Source organism: Apodemus sylvaticus, chromosome 10 (assembly GCF_947179515.1).
Source record: "Apodemus sylvaticus chromosome 10, mApoSyl1.1, whole genome shotgun sequence".
In the NCBI taxonomy this organism is placed as follows: domain Eukaryota; kingdom Metazoa; phylum Chordata; class Mammalia; order Rodentia; family Muridae; genus Apodemus; species Apodemus sylvaticus.
Window position 1 is genome coordinate 26,132,581 of NC_067481.1, and position 18,300 is coordinate 26,150,880.

Sequence of the window (18,300 nt, forward strand, 5' to 3'; positions counted from 1 at the left end):
TAAAAATGAGCTCTCGGAGCACCTGGGGACCTCCAGAGCCCAGAGACTAGTGTGGTCTCTGCCTTTCTCTCCCACCCTTTCTTCAGCCACAGAGGCAAGTCCTGGAAGGACTTCCTGAGCTGGTCGACTACTGTATCTCCCAGCCCAGCTCCGAGGAAGGCACTTGCCTCACCATCTGTTAGAAGCTAGGGGAGTCAAGAGCCTTGGCCCACAAGGTTGGGTTTGCAGAAAACACTGTTCACACAGGATGGGAGGTCTTGGACCAAGCGGCTTCCTCAGGGTCAGAGAGGGTGCAGAGCGGAAATTGAGTGAGGGACCTTTTCATTTTGGCAGAACTACAGAGAAGTCAGGGATTGTGATTTATTCAGATTTAAAACTTGAGTCAGTATGTAGGCTTTGGAGGCCTGAAAAGCAGCAGCCAGGCTGTAGGAAGAAGCCAGTCTGCCTCAGACATGTAGGAAATGCGACACTTTCTACTTACCTCAGAGCAGCCAGGACCGCAGCTCTGCTGAGCGCTGAAGGCTTCTGCACTGCCGGCCATCCTGTCGCGAGGCCTCACACTCCATCCTTGACACCAGCCACCTGCACTGCCAACAGCTTGTCCCCAGAACCAGCCAACCCCCACAGAGCTGAAAAATAAAAAGGACACGGGTCTCAGATGGATCTGGGCTCTCTGCCCTCCTTCACTTCATCAGCAGCAGAGGGTGACCCTTACTGCCTAATCTCAAGCCCTTTGGGCAATCTCAGACCAACAGCTGGACCAACCCAGTTCCAGAAGCCTATCAGCACACCAGCCTGTACCTCAGTGTAGTCCTGGCAGCAGGGGAAAACCTTGCTGGGCAGTGCACACACTGATCAGCTGCCACACTGCCTCAGGCACAAGGGTTACTCTTCCCCGGGGCTCACTCCAGGGTCTCTCTGTTGACTCCTTTTGTAAACAAAAATGGTGTCAATCCCCAGCTAGGCAGGAGCAGGCTGGCCTATGGGAGCTCCCTTCTCCGGGAACAGCAGCTATATTAGCTATGGGATTCTACCTGTCTCTTGCAGGATGCGATTTTAGATTATGTTTAGGTGTGTGTGTGTGTGTGTGTATATGTACGTGTACATGTGTGTGATCCCCTGATGCTGGAGGTACAGACAGCTGTGCGCCTGTGCCCTGAACCCAGGTCCTCTGGAAGAACAGCGAGAGCTCTAAACCACTGGACCATCTCTCTACCCCCTGGATGCCTTGTGTTTTACGAGGAGAACATGTCCCGTCTAGCAATGATGAGGTCGAAGAGCAGAAAGACTTCCACGTGGGACGATGGCTTAGTGGGTAAAGTGTTTGCCGTGTAAGCATGAGAACCTGAGTTCAATCCCACATCAAAAGCCAGGCTGGTGACAGGTGTGTGTTAGTTACTCCAGTCCTGGGAGGCCGAGAGAGGCAGATCCCTGGGACTGACTAATGAGCTAGCCTACCCCAATCTGCAAGTCAGGTCCAAATGAGAAAGAAACTGTCTGAGAAACCAAGGTGGATGTCTCCTAAATAAAAAACATCTAGGTTGACCCCAGGCCTGTAGATCTTTTGCAGTTGCGCAAGCACACAAGTACACACACACACACACACACACACACACACAGAGATTCAGTGGCAAATGAGCTCTTGTTTGGCTTTACCTCATCCTATATCCAAGAGCTCCAGTGGCCCAGGCTGCTGAGCCTCCCTTCCCCTGAGCGAGAGGCTCCCAGAGACTTGCAGGGGCCCTTGAGGACAGTCTAGGTGTAAGCCACACCCAGAAGTTTACAGGACCCCTACAACTCCTGGTGGCTCCTCTGCCTGGTCCCTTTCTTAGGTCATCTGCCCCAAAGCTCCCGCTCCTGTCCTTGCCTCTCACACTCAACTCGGAGGCTCTTTAGCCCTGAGAGCAGGATCCCTTCCTGGGAAAGACCTACTTCCTGAAGGCAAACCCAAGCAACGCATTGCTTTGGCTTGAGACAGTTTCACTGTATAGAGTTGAACTTAAGATCCTCCTACCTCAGATATTTGTCACCATATAAAGCTTTTTGTTTTGCTTTTAAATAAGCATTGTGTTGCCGGGTGGTGTTGGCACATGCCTTTAATCCCAGCACTTGGGAGGCAGAGGCAGGCGGATTTCTGAGTTTGAGGCCAGCCTGGTCTACAGAGTAAGTTCCAGGACAGCCAGGACTATACAGAGAAACCTTGTCTAGAAAAACAAAACAAAACAAAACAAACAAAAAAGGCATTTTGTCTGCATATATACAATCTGTAGCACATGCATGCAGTGCCCACAACGGCCAGAAGAGGGCACTGGATCCCCCTGGAACTGGAGTTCCAAGAAGGTGCTGGGAACTAAACCCTGGTTCAGTGGAAGAGCAACCAGGGCTTTTGACTGTGGCACCATCTCCCCAGTACCCTTTTTTTTTTTTTTTTTTTTTTAAATGAGCAAACCTTTCAAACTACCCTGTCTATCTTGAGAATGATTTTTTTTAATTGCCTTTGTGTATTAGCTACTATTGTCGCTGCAACAAATGACCTGAACTTAGGGAGGGATCCATTTGGGTTTGTAGGGTACTGGTCACATTGAGTTCATAGTTAGGAAGCTGAAGAGATAAGCACCACTGCTCAGCTGACTTCCTTTCCCTCCCTTTTAGTCAGTGTAGGACCCTAGTCCAGGATGGTTTCTTCAGTTGTACCTCGGCAGGAACTCTGCCTGACTCTATGTTTAGCCAAGTTAGCCAAGATTAGCCATCACCTGTTATCAACTTGACACTCAAAACACATCACCTTATAACATCCTACCTCTGGCCCTGATAATATAAAATGCATCTAAGCCATCTCTAAAAGTTTCCAAAGTCTTAACAATCTAACATCAAAAGTCTATGTCGCCTCCATTGAAGCTCAGGGCGTCTCTAACTGTGAGGCTCTGTGAGACCGACATAAACTGAGCCAACATTCAAGATAAACTCTCTCATTCCAAAGGGAGGCGTGAAGGAAGCACCCAAAAGATCAATCCAAAGCAAGCGCGACATCACCCAGCACAGGAAACCTGAAGCCTGCCCCGCAGCAGGCACATGCACACCTTCAGCCCCAGCACTTGGGGGCTGGGTTCAAGGCTAGCCTAGTCTATAGATAAAGTTCCAGGACAGCCAGGGCTACACAGAGAAACCCTGTCTTGGGGGTTGTAGGGGAGAAAGGAATAAGAGGAGGAGGAGGAGGACAAGGAAGAAGAAAAGAAGAGGAGGAGGAAGAAAAAGAAAAGAAAACCCACGGCTCCATATCCCTTGCCCTCTTCAGCCACGGTTGCCTGTGTGTGCTGGTGGTCTGGGGAAACCCTTCCCAAGCAGCACACTCCACTCAAGCTTTCTCTCCTTTCAGATAAATGCATGTTTCCTAACTTGGAACCTTTGGTGGTCAGGCTTATGCCCTAAGGGCACCTGTCCTATGGCAGAATGAGGTCTCTCTAGTTAGTGTAACAGTTTGTCAGAGTAACTGTTCTATTCCTGGGAAGAGAAACCAGGATCAAGGCAACTCATGTAAAAGAAAGCATTTGACTGGGGCTTGCTTATACTTTTAGAGAGTTAGTCCTTGATCATCTTCACAGGAAGCTGACAGGGATGGCACGGGGTAGTAGCCAAGAGTTTTTACATCCTGATCTTCAGACAACAGGTAGAGGGAGAGGGACACTAGGCCTGGAATGGGCTTTTAAATCCCACCCCCAGTAGCACAACTCTCCCAACAAGGCCACGCCCACTCCAACAAGGCCACGCCCACTCCAACAAGGCCACACCTCCTAATCCTTCCCAAACAGTTCCACTAACTGGGGCCCAAACATTCAAACATAGAGGCCGATGGAGGCATTCTCATTCAAACCGCCACACAGTTAATCTCGTTCATGTAACAGCTGCTTTTTCCGTTCTCTGCATCTGCCCTGTTCACAATTTAAAACTTATTTACCTCCCCCATTTTTTCCAACAAACAGAACATTTTCCACATATTTCTAACCAAGGGCAAGATGTTTTGCTATCTTAAAACATGTCCTTTGAAATCAGCCTCACATAAATTTTCAAGACTCGGGCAGAAAGCGGCAGATTTAATTTATTTAATTATATATTTATTTTGCTATAATGGAATGTGAATGGTCTCTAGCAGGCAGACACTGTTTGTTTGTTTATTTTCTATGCTGTGATGTGATGGTCTCTAGCCCCTTGTCTCTGCTGACTCCCATGAACAGTGTTACCAGGCTGCCTACTGGTGTTCAGTCTTCTCTACTGACATGTTCTACTGCGCATGCTAAGGTTCTCCTCAGCCTCCCTCCCGCCCTCTTACACGATGGAAAGGGGCCCTGGTCATTGGTCTGCACTCTTATCCCAACTTCCTCTAAAGCCTCACTTTCTATAACCTGTCTAAATTCAGTTTCAAGCCACGTGCCTGCAATCCTAGAACTTAGGAAGTAGAGGAACGAAGGCCAGGAATTAAAGGCTAGCCTTAGCTACACAAAAAATTCTTTTTTATTTGTTTGTTTGTTTGGGTTTTTTTGGATTTGTTTTTTTTTTGAGACAGGGTTTCTCTGTATAGCCCTGACTGTCCTGGAACTCACTCTGTAGACCAGGCTGGCCTCAAACTCAGAAATCCGCCTGCCTCTGCCTCCCAGAGTGCTGGGATTACAGGCGTGCGCCACCACTGCCTGGCTGGCAAAGAATTCAAGACTAGGCTAGGCTGCGTGAGACCTTGTCTAAATCTCTAAAATAAATAAATAACTTAGTAGTGGTGGTGCACACTTTTAATCCCAGCACTCGGGAGGCAGAGTCAAGTGCATCTCTGTGAGTTCCAGGCTAGCCTGGTCTACAAAGTGAGTTCCAGGATAACCAAGATTACACAAAGAAACATTGCCTCAAAGAAAATAAATAAATAAGTAAATAAATAAACAAACAAAAATAAACAGACCCCCTCCCTGAACTAGGAATATAGCTCAGTTGGTAGAGTGTTTGCCTAAAAAGCGTGGGTTCACTCCTAGCACCATGAAACAGAGAAAAACAACCTTAGTCTCTTCCTAATTTCCAGGACCTGGAAGAGCTAACTGAGGACAGGCACAAGGTGACCTCTTGTGCCTCTACCTAGTCTTGAAGGCTTCAGGGTCAAAGGGGCTCCAGCCACCCTCCCTCAAACAGCATCTTTGAGGCGCTCACAGCAATGCCCACTCCAGGGTCTATCAGGCATCGTATACATTGTTCCACAGACAGACAGATCCTTCAGCATCCGGGGACCCTCAGGACATTGCCCCAAACCTATAAACTGATCACAGGAAGGTCACAGTAGGACAGGCTAGGCTAAGTGATGGAAGGGGGAATGAGCTAGGAGCAGGCATCCCCCTGCCCCCTGCAGACCTCAGACAGACACCACCAGATTAACCACATCCTCCAATACTCCAGGCAAAAAGGCTCAATGGCAGAGGCTTTTGCACACTGTCCTTACAAAAATTCCTCTTGCCCAAGGTCGAGCATATCTCCTGTCCTGCTTCCAGAGCAGCCTGCTGCACCATTACCATAGCAACGGGGTTCCTTTCATCCCCTGTACCACAAGGCAGTTTACAGAAGGGACAGGGCCAAGCCTGGGGTGCAGATCTAGAATCCCAACTACTGAAGAGGCTGGAGATCAGGAAGATTGAAGGCTTAAGGCCAGCCTGGGCTATGAAATGAGTTCTGGTTAGTCTTGACAACTTATCGAGCCCTAATGTGAGAACCTAACATGAACAAGGCCCGACATTCAAACCCAAGTACAAAACAAACATTACCTCTGGCCGGGTGTCACGGTCATGCCTGTGTTCTCACACATTTGGGAGGCTGAGTCAGGGGCCTGTCGGGAGTTTGAGACTAGCTGTGTCTATACAGTGAGTTCTAGGACAGCAAGGCTACAGAGCAAGACAGCGTTTCAATCTGCCTCCACCTCTCTACCCAAATAACCCAACCAGCTTCACAATCAGAACAGAACACCCAGCAATGGAGGAGAGGTGACTGACTAGTCAACTAGCTGACTAGGCCCCTCAGAGTCCAGAGACATAAGGCAAAGGCTCTGACTCAGGCAGAGCTTGCTAGCTACAACCAGAACTTGCCAGCCACTACCTGCCTTTATCCACTCCCCTCTTCCCACTTCTTTTACTTTGCACGAGAAGCAGTCATTTGCAAAAACTCTTGGTCAATGGAATATAGATTGTGGAGATCTAAACACAGATGAGATCCTGCCTCAGGTCTGAGACTATGTGTGAGGTGACCAAAGTGTATGTGTATATGTGTATGTGGTGTATGTCTGTGTGTGTGTGTCTGTGTATGTGTCTGTGTGTGTTTGTGTGTATGTCTGTGTGTCTGTTTGTGTCTGTGTGTCTGTGTCTGTGTATGTCTGTGTGTGTGTCTGTGTGTCTATGTATCTGTGTGTGTGTCTATGTGTCTGTGTGTCTCTGTCTGTGTGTCTCTGTGTGTGTCTGTGTGTCTCTCTGTGTGTGGGTCTCTGTGTCGCTGTGTGTGTTGTGTGTCTGTGTGTGTATGTGTCTGTGTGTGTGTATGTGTCTGTGTGTCTCTGTGTCTCTGTCTCTGTGTGTCTGTGTGTCTCTGTGTGTGTGTGTCTCTGTGTCTCTGTGTGTCTGTGTGTGTGTGTGTCTGTGTGTTTGTGTCTCTGTGTGTGTGTCCACATGCTCCAGGGCATATGGAAGCTAAAGGACGAAGTGCAGAAGCGTTTTCTCCCTCCATGCTCCGGGTCTGGGGATTGAACCCAGGTTGGTAGGTTTAGAGGTAGGTGCCTTCATCTACCGAGCTAGCCCTCTAGTCCTTGCCTGAAATCTTTGGGGTCAGGGTGACATCATTAAAGGTGCTGTAGCAGTCACAGGACGGTGGCAGTTGCACCCAGAGGTCAGAGGACATCAGGCTCCTCTTCTCTTGCTCTCCGCCTTATTCCCGTGAGACGGGTGGGGTCTCTCACGGAACCCAGATGTGACCTTTCCACTACAGACGAGCCCTTCCTGAGCGTGCTTGTTAGCTAGGATTTTTAGACTGAGCCAAGACACATAATCTCCTTCACTCTACCTCAGAGACCTCTCAGACGCATGGACAACACCAGCTGCATTGAATGAGTGCTACAGACCAAGTCTGGGGAGCTATCTAGGTCTATCAGGAAGGGCTTCACCACGAAGCCCCACAGGGAAGGCACTGATAAAGGCTGGCCTTCCCAAGCCCCACCCAAGCAAGGCCTAAAACTAGCTGCACCACCCCATAAGCTACAGGGGGGCGGGGAGCAGCCACCTGCTGGGCAGGAAGCCAACCTTCACCCTTCCATGGGACTTGAAGCTGAATTCACCAAGGCTGAGACTTCTGAATGTTTAGAGTTCCAGCCCCCATCAGTCCTCAGGCACAGAGCCTCCTGCACCCTCCTGGAAAGCCAGAGGGTGCGTCACACCGGCATCACTACCCCCTGCCCTTGGCCTCCTCAGCACCCTGCCTAGATCCAAGGCGCTCCTCTCACAGCACCTCAGCCTCCCTACGGCTTCAAGCAGCATTTTGGGAGCTCATAATAGGAATTGGTATCATTAACCTAAACCTTTCCCTCAGACTCCAGCTTCTGCCTTCCTGCCCAACTGGGCATGTCCCATAAACCCTCAGCTGTTAATGAATTCATCTTTCCCCAAAACGTCTCCAACTGGTCAGTAGCAGCAAACATACAGCCTAAAGTGAGTCCCGGAGAGCTGATCCCACCCTTCCGTCCCTCAGTGTATAATATCTATACAGTAGCCACGCCCCTGCAGCCTCTGACCACTAGCCTCTCCCTCCCTCCCTTGTCACCCACTGGGTCACCAGAGTCTGGAGGCAGAGGCAGGTGGATCTCTGTGAGTTCGAGGCCAGTCTGGTCTATAAAGTAAGTTCTAGGACAGCTAGGACTGCACAGAGAAACCCTGTCTCAAAAAAGCCAAAAATAGATAGATAGATAGATAGATAGATAGATAGATAGATATGATTATGCTGGGCATGGTGGTGCATGAGTGTAATCTCAGTACTAAGGAGGTAGAGGCAGGAGGATGTCTGTGAGTTTATTTTCAGCCTGGTCTACACAACAAGTTCCAGAAAGGCAGAGCTACATGGTGATAAATGGTTCTGTGTTAAAAAAAAAAAAAAAAGAAGAAAGAAAAAGAAAAGAAAGAAAAGAAAAAAAGGAAAAAAAAGAAAAGAGAAGAAAGGGGGCTGGAGAGGTGGCTCAGTGGTTAAGAACACTGCCCTTCCAAAGGTCCTGAGTTCAAATCCCAGCAACCACATGGTGGCTCACAACCATCCATAATGAGATCTGATGCCCTCTTCTGGAGTGTCTGAAGACAGCTACAGTGTACCACTTATAATAAATAAATAAATAAATCTTAAAAAAAAAAAAACTGAAAGAAAAGGCAAAAAGAAAAACTTTAGAAGTGGTCAAGACATAGCTCCTGAACCCTGAACGTCTTTGCTTTATCCTGAGAATGCAGCGTAGGTCTCTGTGAAATGCCATTTTGCAAGGCACTGCTTACTGAGTTAAGCCTGTCTCAGGAAAAGAACACTACTGTAAAGGTGGAGGATGGCAACTGCCGTACCAGGAAGAAAATGCAGTGCCAGTTCCAAAAACAATGAAAGCAAGCATCTCCAGGGCTTTGTCCTGCCTCTGGTTATGCACGGTAGGGCTTGTGCTAGGTTTTGTGGTTTAGACACCAAAGCCTGCTTAGCAAAACAACAACAACAAGTCTACTTGTTAACTTTCAGACACAAGGAACATACAGAAAGGAGTCAACAGCCAACTTCCCTAGACCGTTGCCAAGGAGGAGAGAGGCTGCTGGAATCCAGCTCTTTTTCCTTCCCCATCTGGTTTGGTTTAGTTTCTATGGAGCAGCAGGTGGAATCCAGAGCCTGGTGCGTGGGATGAGAGCACATGGCCACTGGGCCACACCCACTGGGCCACACCCACCGGGCCACACACCCCCAGCCCTTAATAAAGCCTTTCTTCAGAGACAAATTCCTGCTTAGGCTGGCCTCAGACTCATAATCCTCCAGCCTCAGCCTCTGAGGTAGCGGGCTAGCAGGCACATTCCACCACACCTGCCCCTCCCTCCACCAAGGTCTTAAACAACCAGAAACGCCCACCGCAAACCTAAATAGCTACACAATGTTACAATATAAAAAATTAGAAACACTGTGTCTAAAAGGTGGACCCTCGCTACCTTCAGGGGTGGGCGGGGCTTGTCTTCAGTGAGGAGCCCCAGTTGTTGCTTGAGCATCTCATTTGCCTCTCACTCCCCAAAGTCTCACCATCCAGCTCCAGCAGCATCTCATGGCCCCAAGGTCCCAGATGTATCCGTCCTTACTGCCCAGCCTCCCTCTTCCTAAACACCTGTTCTACTGCCCATCTGGCAAATACCCTTTAAGACAATCTACAAGGGTTGGAGAGATGGCTCAGGGGTTAAGAGCACTGACTGCTTTTCCAGAGGTCCTGAGTTCAATTCCAGCAACCAGGTGGTGGCTCACAACCATCTATAACAGGGATCTGATACCCTGTTCTGGTGTGTCTGAGGACAGCTACAGTGTACTCATATAAATAAAGAAATTTTAGCAGAGTGATGGCTCAGAGGTTAAGAGCACTGACTGCTCTTCCAGAGGTCCTGAGTTCAATTCCCAGCAACCACATGGTAGTTCACAACCATCTGTAATGGGATCTGAAGTCCTCTTCTGGTGGGTCTGAAGATAGTATACACATATACATAAAATAAATAAATTTAAAAAAAATAAATCTTTAAGACAATCTACAGTCAGGTGCCCACGATGAAGTCTTTCTGCACTGATTGTCCCCCTTTGGGGGGACACCTGAGACTCTCTCTGGCTCATAGACCTGCCACTGTGGCCAGAAACCATGCTATGGCCTTCACTTTGGTACTGTAAGACCTGGGTCGATGCCTGGCCCAAAGGCAGTTTCTAGTAAACATCTATTGAAAGGATAGGCTATGTACATACACACCTCATGGCTATTCCCCCCCCCCCCTTAAGGCAGTGCTCCCTGTGCAGCTGGTCTTAATCTCATGATCCTTTAGGATCTCCCAAGGGCTGGAGCCACAGGTGTTTGGCACTGCATCCAGCTCATGCTCTTGTCTTTAATGTCTTAGCACCTGCAAAGCTCTAGCCCAGGACTATAAAAAAGAATGGACCTTATAAAGGATGCTGATGACAACTTTGGTCAGCTGCAAGAACCAGACAACTCTCCCATCATGCTCATGGAAGAAAATGACGATGGCACCGAAAAATCCAAATCGAGGCTAGCCTCACACTTGCTACGGAGCCAAGGCTAGCCTTAGACGAAGTGCTGGGATGGCAGGCATGCACTTTGCCCAGCAAGTTTTGTCTTGTCTCTGTGTGGCGGATTGCATTGGTTCAGGCTGTAAACACAGGATAGTTCCCACTGCAGACACCTAGGCAGGCCAAGAAGGTCTCTTACCTGGCACAGTGCTAGGTGCCTGTCTACCCGGCTCTTGTGCCTTCCACTCCAGATACTGATAGGTAGACACCAGGGCTACAGAGTCATCTCCACCACAGGCTGCCCCAGGCAGATTAAAGCTGCTACTTCTCTCTCAGACGTTCATCCACTGCTGGAAGTCAGTTTGCAGGCACGCACCTGTTCCTCATATCCTTGGCTGGCTACTGCTGTCATTGACTAAGAACTATGCCTCCCGCTACCTAGAAAGGGACAACAAAGAAATAAAAACAACAACAAGAAGAAGAAACGTGAAAAGGAGGAAATAACCAAATTGAAAGAGGCTTGGGAAAGGGACAGCCCTTCCATCTGTTTGAGCAGCGGCTAGTTTTAACTCCACTGCCCAGGAATAGGATGCTTTGGACCCAACCCAACCCTTAGGAAATGGTTCCAAGTTAGAAGGGAAGACCATTCTGCTCTGGGGTAGCCTAATTCCAATTTCCTCTCTTCTTTCCCTTCAGCTGACTCCCTTCTCACCTCAGCGTCTCCTCCTGACCCCAGAGTGCCTCCCCAGTCCCCAGAGTATCAGCCCACCACCACAACCCTCAGCACCTGCTGGTGGATTACAAGGCAGTCTCAACCTCTCCTTACTCTCAAGCCACAGTCTTCCCCCTGAGCCTCTCCCTCTGTGTCCCCATCACCTTTGCTTCAGAGTCTGGCCCCCAAACCATGTTTCCTTGCCCAGTCTTCCAACATCCGCTGCCAGGAGGTGATTCCTGCCCTACGTCCTTCTTCAGTAGCCAGCCACAGGCGGGCCACCTAGTGCGGACCTCTCCTCTCCAGCCCCGAGACTTCGCCCCGCCCCCGCCTTGGCTGCGGTCCCTATACCTTTAACAAACCTCCACGTGCTTGTTAACGGCGGTGACAGCATTTCCTTGTCTCTCTGCTCCCGCCCCTGGAGGCGCTGCCCATTGGCTGCTGGGTTCCTCCATTCCCGCTCTAATTGGTCTCGCTTCAGGTAACTCGAACCAATGAACTCTCCGCGTCTGGATCCCTGCTCGGGTCCTGGACAGCTATTGGCTGATCCTTGGTTCCGAGAACTTAGGGCTTATTAGCTTGTCTGGGGCTCTAGTAAATTATTTCTTCCCAGGCTAGACCCAGAGGCTGAGCAATTGGTTCCGAATCCAGAGGAACCCAGGGCCAGGCGACGCCGGGTCACGTGGCCGACTGCTTACATGACGTGCGGGCTGCTGAGCGTCACTGTGACGTTTAGGAGTCCTGCGAAGTGGACGGGCTACCTCCGTCACCTGTGCTGTCGGGGTGCTGTCATGGACCTGGGACCGATGCGCAAGAGCTACCGCGGGGACCAAGAGGTGCTGCCGCCCGAACACGGAACGAGGGTGTCCCTAAATGATCAACCACAGGGTTGGAGGAACGCCTTGTGGTCTCAGGGGTCACCCTGATGGGAGAAGGGGGGTTTCAGAGACAACCACTGGGGAGGGCCTTGGGGAAACGCGGATTATTCAGAGCCCACCTGTGTTGGAGCCGAGCCCTCTTCTGACTGTATCGCCAAGGGCAATTTATGTTCTCTGGGCCTCAGTTTACTCACCTGTAAATTGATAATACCTACTTCACAAGGATGCTGTGGGTTTGGGGATTTTCTAATTTTTACATTTTTATACAGAAAGAGAGAGAGAGAGAGAGAGAGAGAGAGAGAGAGAGATTGATTGATTGATTGTACATGTTATGTCATGGGACAACTTTCAGGAGTTGGTTTTCTCCTTTCGTGTCATAGGTCACCAGGAATGAACTTGGGTCATCAGGGTTGGTGGTCAATGTCTTTACCTGCTGGGCTATCTCCCCAGTCTGTATTTAGGCATTTGTAAAGTGCTTAAAATAGTCCTAAACGTGGTATAAAATAATAAAGGAGCAGAAGGTGAGCTCGTAGATAAGTTTGATGGAGTCTGTTGTCTTGCATTGCACGAGGGTTCTGGGTTCCACCCTTAGCACCAAATGAACTCGGCATGGTGGAGCCAAAGGTCAGGATCCTTCTGCTGCACACACAGTACACAGTGAGTTCAAGGCTGACTTGGAAGCTCTTCATTTTAACCTCCCTCAGCATGGTCTTCTCCCTCCTCAGGTCAGGGACCAAGAGGTCAGTTCTGGAATTGAGTTCCAGAGCTACAGTGGCCAAGTGTGCTTGCACATGAGCACTTGCAGGAGTGCTTGGCTGAAATGTAGGCTTTTATGAAACCTTAGACCTACTTCATGAAAAAGAATGAGGTGACCCACAGGGACTTCAGCACCCCCAGCCCTGGTTCACCCCTTCCTCGTTAGGAGACTCCGGACCTTATCGGGCCATTTCATGCCTGTTTCGTCATCTGTAAATGGACATAGTACCTACTACCTAGGTAATATTTTGTTTGATTGTTTTTTTGTTTTCTTTCTCTCAAGGTCGCCATTATGAAAGCTAAATGCATTTACATTTGTAAAGCACCCCTAAACCATTACCAGGCAGATAGCAAACATTGTATGTTGCTTAACTGACATCCAGAACTCTTTCTAGGCATTTGAGGAGACTCATCTGACCTCTCTGGATCCCATGAAGCAGTTTGCTTCCTGGTTCGAGGAAGCTGCTCAATGCCCGGACATAGGAGAGGCCAATGCTATGTGCCTGGCTACCTGCACCAGGTATGCACAGCCAGGGGCCTGTGTGGGTTGTCCCTGATGGGGTTGGAGATTAGGAAGACTTAAATTAAGTGCTCGCAACATTATTATATCTTCAGTTCCGCTATTAAAGCCAGTCTTCCCTGAGCCCCAGTAAACCAGTCCTTACCTGATAAACCAAAGCCAGATCACTGAATACTCTCTAGTGATAAAATGCAGCCCCTTACACATCTCGATCCCTGATGTATCCACTCATGACCCTTGGCCTCCCTCAGGCTCCTATCTGCTCACACCCTATCTTCCCTTTTGGAGCTCCATCTGCTGGGACTGCCCCTGAGGCCCTCCCTGTTCCTTCTCTTGAAAGCCAGCGTGGGACTTAGGGAGCAGTCATAAACTTTGAGAAGTCTCTAAGTCAGCTTCTTATTCAGTTCCCTTTGTCCTTTCTCACTAAAGCACCAGGCATCAGGAAGGGGCTTGGACTCTCAGTGCTACTCAGAGCTCTGAGCAGAGGGCCGTCCACCATTGCCCTTTGTGTGATCCACTGGTTCGATGTGTTGGTGTTGTTGGCCCAACCTCCGACAGCATTACAAGGTTTTCATCAGTGTCATCACGAAGTACAGCAACAGGAGTTTACTGTTTACACTTCTGGAGGCTAGGAGTCCAAGAGCAAGTGGTTGTCAGGGGTGATGTCTGGAGATGCCTCTGAAGATAGCCTCCCCCTTGATGTGTCCTCATGTGACCTTTGAGAGAGCACCCATGCTGTCTTGTCTCTCTCTCTCTCTTCTTACAAAGACACCAGTCTTACTGGATTAGAGAAAGTCCCACCCCATGAAGTCCATTTAATCTTAATTGCTTCCCTAAAACCTCTATCTTCCAAAAAACAGTCACATGATGGTTAGGGCAGTGTGCCATACATCCCTTAGGGGAATACTGTTCCATCCACAAGGAAACCCCAGACAGTGGAATCACACTTACACCTCCTGGACAAGTTTCCAAGGGCACTGTTTGATGGCATGGGACCCCGCAGCTTGACTCTGCCTTTTTTCTTTCTAGTTTATGTCTATGCATTTGTTTACGTGATTTACACGGTTGGCATTTGCCCCGAGAAGGGGGGCGTGGCTGAAGGGGTTGCTCACTGGAATGGGATCTGACCTGGTGCTCTGCTGTGTGCCCCTAGAGATGGAAAACCCTCTGCCCGCATGCTGCTGCTGAAGGGCTTTGGCAAGGATGGCTTCCGCTTCTTCACTAACTACGAGAGTCGGAAGGGAAAAGAGCTGGTGAGGGTCAGGGGAAATCCTCCCAGGGCGGACAGGGCTAGCCTCGGCCCTGACTTACATCAAGCTCAAGCTCCCTCCTGCGTCCAGGCCTTCGCACTGTGAATGAATAAACCACACCCACCTCCAAATCTGCTACCCAGTCAGCACCCGTTCCTTCAGGTCTCATCCACTCAGTCCCGTACACACTGTGTGTGTGTGTGTGTGTACATATATATGTATATATGTATATACACATATACATACATACATTATTTGCTTCTAGCTGTGCATTTTTTATATGATTACATGATTGACCCTTGTCTCCTCTGATACACCGTAAGCTCTGTGGAGCAAAGGTTGCCATTTTTATTCAATCTGTTTTGTACCTGTTCTAAGGTACACAAGAGTTGGCATTTCATATGCATTTTGGTCAGGCCATGTGGAGGTGCATGTCACATCGAAAACTCCAAGAGTGAGCTGAGTGTGGTGGTTCATGCCTCCCCAGTATTCAGGAGGCTGAGGCAGGAGAATTAGCACAAATTTAAGGCAGTCTAGGCTACAGGGTAGGACCCTGTGTCAAAAACAAAAACAGAAATATTCAAAACCACAATTATGATGAGTGCAACGGCCAAGCCTCACACTGGAGTTAACCCAGCCTCACCACTGGCTGTGTAAAATTCAGCACATTACTGGGCCCTGAGGGGCGTGTCTTCAGATGTGTCACAGGAGGCTCACCTTTGGGGGTTTAAATGAGATGTAACATCTGTTGATGGTATCCACCTCCATCCTCCGCCTTCCTCCTGCGTGCAGGAACTGTCGATTTCCTGTTGCGATGGTACCTATGCCTCTTCTCTTCTTTCTAGGACTCTAACCCCTTTGCCTCTCTCGTGTTCTACTGGGAGCCCCTGAACCGTCAGGTAAGTGGCCATCCCATGACAACTTCCTTCCAGTGGGCTAGGTGGGCAGGGCTAAAATTGAGTGTAGGAATCACGTTCTGCCTGGGTGTGGCCACTCTGCCTCTCACATAGCTTTTGGAGAGTCTAGTTGGGCCTGGGAGCGCTGCGGCAGCTGATGGAACACTGAGACCTGGGCCTGTGCTAGTAGAAAGAGCCAAGCATCACCTAGCCAGGTTCATCCACGAACAGGTTCGTGTGGAAGGCCCTGTGAAGAAGCTACCGGAGAAGGAGGCTGAGAACTACTTCCATTCCCGCCCCAAGAGCAGCCAGATCGGGGCTGTGGTCAGTCGCCAGAGTTCTGTGATCCCTGGTCGGGAGGTGAGGAGGGTTCCTGTGGGGTCCTCTTCTTTTTTTTTTGTTTTTGTTTTTGTTTCTGTTTTTGTTTTTGTTTTTGTTTTTGTGGTTTTGCCAGACAGGGTTTCTCTGTGTAGCCCTGGCTGTCCTGGAACTAACTCTGTAGACCAGGCTGGTCTCGAACTCAGAAATCCGCCTGCCTCTGCCTCCCAAGTGCTGGGATTACAGGCGTGAGCCACCACAGCCCGGCCTGTGTGATCCTCTTGATGACCCAGGCCCTGAGTTCATCCCCAGAGGCATCTCCAGGAGATGCCAGGGTCTTGTCATCCCCAGAAAAGGATGATGTCTTTAGGGGAGAAGGGCAGGGAATGATTGGAAATGGGCCTCCTCTGTCTGGCCCTCCTCATGACCAGTGCCCAGGTCTACTTTCCTGACCTTTGTCCCCAACCCCCAGTTTGGCTCCTGCCCCAGAGCCTATATCTAATAAGTCCTTAAGTGGACCGTTTCCTGTCCCTGGATCTTTCTCTGTTTTCTTCTTTGAACAGTACCTAAGAAAGAAAAATGAGGAACTGGAGCAGCTCTACCAGGACCAAGAGGTACCCAAGCCAGAATACTGGTAAGTGATACCTATGCTTGGTGGCCATTCAGAAAGGGACCCTGTGGCCCTGTCTGTGAAATTATAGATATCCTTTTCTGAGACGCTCCCAGCTGCATCCCAGGAGCTTACTGCAAGAGAGCGTGGGGTGAGAGGGAGATGGGCACAGTACACCTCTGTTTCCTCCCATAGGGGCGGCTACATCCTGTGCCCCCAAGTGATGGAGTTCTGGCAAGGCCAAACCAACCGCCTGCATGACCGTATTGTCTTCCGTCGAGGCCTGGCAACAGGAGACTCCCCTCTGGGACCCATGACCCACCACGGGGAGGAAGACTGGGTGTATGAGAGACTGGCACCTTGACACTGAACTCAAGAATGTTCGGGAATCACCAGGGGAAAGAGAGGGGAGAGAGGATGAGGGAATGGAAGACAGATCTACCTTCTGCGTGTGGCGTTGGCTTTAAACCTTGCTCGTGCCAGGCAACCCTTTACCACTGAGCTAGAGTCCCAGCATTTGTTTCTTTTTACCTTTTATTTTAAGACTAAATTGCCTAGGCTAGCCCTGAACTCACTGTGTATATATCCCAGGCAAGTGTTGGCCTTGAGTTCCTCACCTCGGTCCCTTGAGGAGCAGAGATTACCGGCTTGTGCCACGAGGCCCAGCTCTAGTTCTTGTTTTTAAGCTCTGCCATTTCCTTCCTTATCCTTCCTACCTACATCTCTCCGGGACTCACTCACCCTGCAAGTTCTCTGAACTCGAATCAGTCAGCAGCTGGAACGGAGTGCAGTAGTGTTGGAGACATTCACAAATAGCAAAGAATTAATTATTCCCTTGACTTTGTTCCTGGGTTTGGGGGAAGACCGTCCTGGGAGCTGCAGCTGGTCTGACTCTGTTTCTAGTAATAGATTAATCAGGTTGCAGAGATACAAAAGGCTTCCTGGCCCTGGAAGGCAGCCAGACCAGGCCATGTTTGCTGTGACTCAGACAAACCATTATATATTCTGATTGGCCTTGAACTTGTTACTCTGGGCACCTGTCTTCTTTTGACTTTGTGACTGTGTGCTTCCGCTCTGTCACTGACAAAGGCTCCTCCCAAGGCAACTTTGTCCTGTGTTGATCCTTCACTTAAGCCTGGGTCCAGGAAAGACATTGATTGGCCCCGTGGCCATCGGCCAGGTACCCTTACCTACCTCACCCCTTCTGCTGATGTGCCATGGACTGTGACTTTATTAGCATATGCCTATAAGCTGTTGAAAAGTGTTGTACCTCACCACTGTTAGGGGGTTGTGTATGCCCCACCCCTGGGCTTTAGTGTGATCTCAGCTGTCAGTTCTACTGTACAAGTGTGTAATAAAAACTTGTCAGCCGTATGTGATATTAATGTTTAACTTGATTTCATCTTGTCTGCCCCAGTGAGGCACCACAGCAGACAGGACAGTTGGGCAGTGGATTTACAGGATTTTTCTGCTTGGGTCCAGCAGGGGGAGCCCAGTGGCTAGGGTTGGCCTTTACTGGGCAGTGGAGGCCAGTATCGGGCAACCTCTCTGCTCCCCCTTCCTCTGCTTGGGCTGCTTCCCAGTGAAACTGTGGTTGATAACCATAGCCTCTCCCATCTCCTGCACATATTTACACTCGGTTCCTCCTCCTAGCAGCTCCTGAAAGCCTGCAGCTGCCTTGCTGGGAACTCCCTGGGGCACCTGGGTCTCTCTATCGACCCAGGCCTCCATTTTAGGGGAACATGCACTGCCTCTAAGGAAGATTCCTGTAGAGATCTTTCTGGAACCGTGGTGGTGCATGTAAAAAGCTTAGAGACCAGGGAGTCCATGAAAGGAAGTTCAGCAGTAGAATGTGGGTCTAGCCTGTGCAAAAGATGGAAGCCAGATGGTATGGATCAAACATGTATCCCCAACACTTGGGGGGGCAGGATTGGGTAGTGACTTTGAGGTCAGGCCTGGGCTACATAGTGAGTTCCAAGCTAACCTGGGCTGCAGTGTGAGCTCCTGTCTCAAAAAAGGAAGTCTGTGCCCAGGACCTGTCTTCATTCCCTACCTGGGGTTAGGTAATCT

General features: G+C 49.6%; 1 protein-coding gene and 1 long non-coding RNA gene across 6 annotated transcripts in view; one reads left to right on the top strand and one right to left on the bottom strand.

Moving 5' to 3' along the window:
• Positions 1-11,417, bottom strand: part of LOC127693588 (uncharacterized) — a 28,064-nt gene extending 16,647 nt beyond the window's left edge. For 2 of the 4 annotated variants that reach the window (XR_007979720.1, XR_007979718.1), the window contains exons 1-3: positions 11,167-11,342; positions 10,490-10,728; positions 482-629 (exon numbers count right to left, since the gene is read on the bottom strand). This is a non-coding gene — a long non-coding RNA (uncharacterized LOC127693588). The other 2 variants (XR_007979719.1, XR_007979721.1) reach the window with 2 other exon arrangements.
• Positions 11,418-11,543: 126 nt separating this feature from the next.
• On the top strand, positions 11,544-17,604 carry Pnpo (pyridoxamine 5'-phosphate oxidase). 2 transcript variants are annotated; one of them, XM_052196580.1, is made up of 7 exons: positions 11,544-11,838; positions 13,032-13,156; positions 14,310-14,409; positions 15,252-15,305; positions 15,534-15,626; positions 16,184-16,254; positions 16,426-17,604. In XM_052196580.1, exons 1-7 carry the CDS (start codon positions 11,701-11,703, stop codon positions 16,592-16,594), a joined length of 750 nt encoding a protein of 249 aa, XP_052052540.1. In that variant the 5' UTR covers positions 11,544-11,700; the 3' UTR covers positions 16,595-17,604. The 2 variants fall into 2 exon arrangements, with proteins under 2 accessions (XP_052052540.1, XP_052052539.1); XM_052196579.1 differs by having other exon boundaries at positions 11,545-11,838; positions 15,534-15,662.
• The last annotated feature ends 696 nt before the right edge of the window (positions 17,605-18,300 follow it).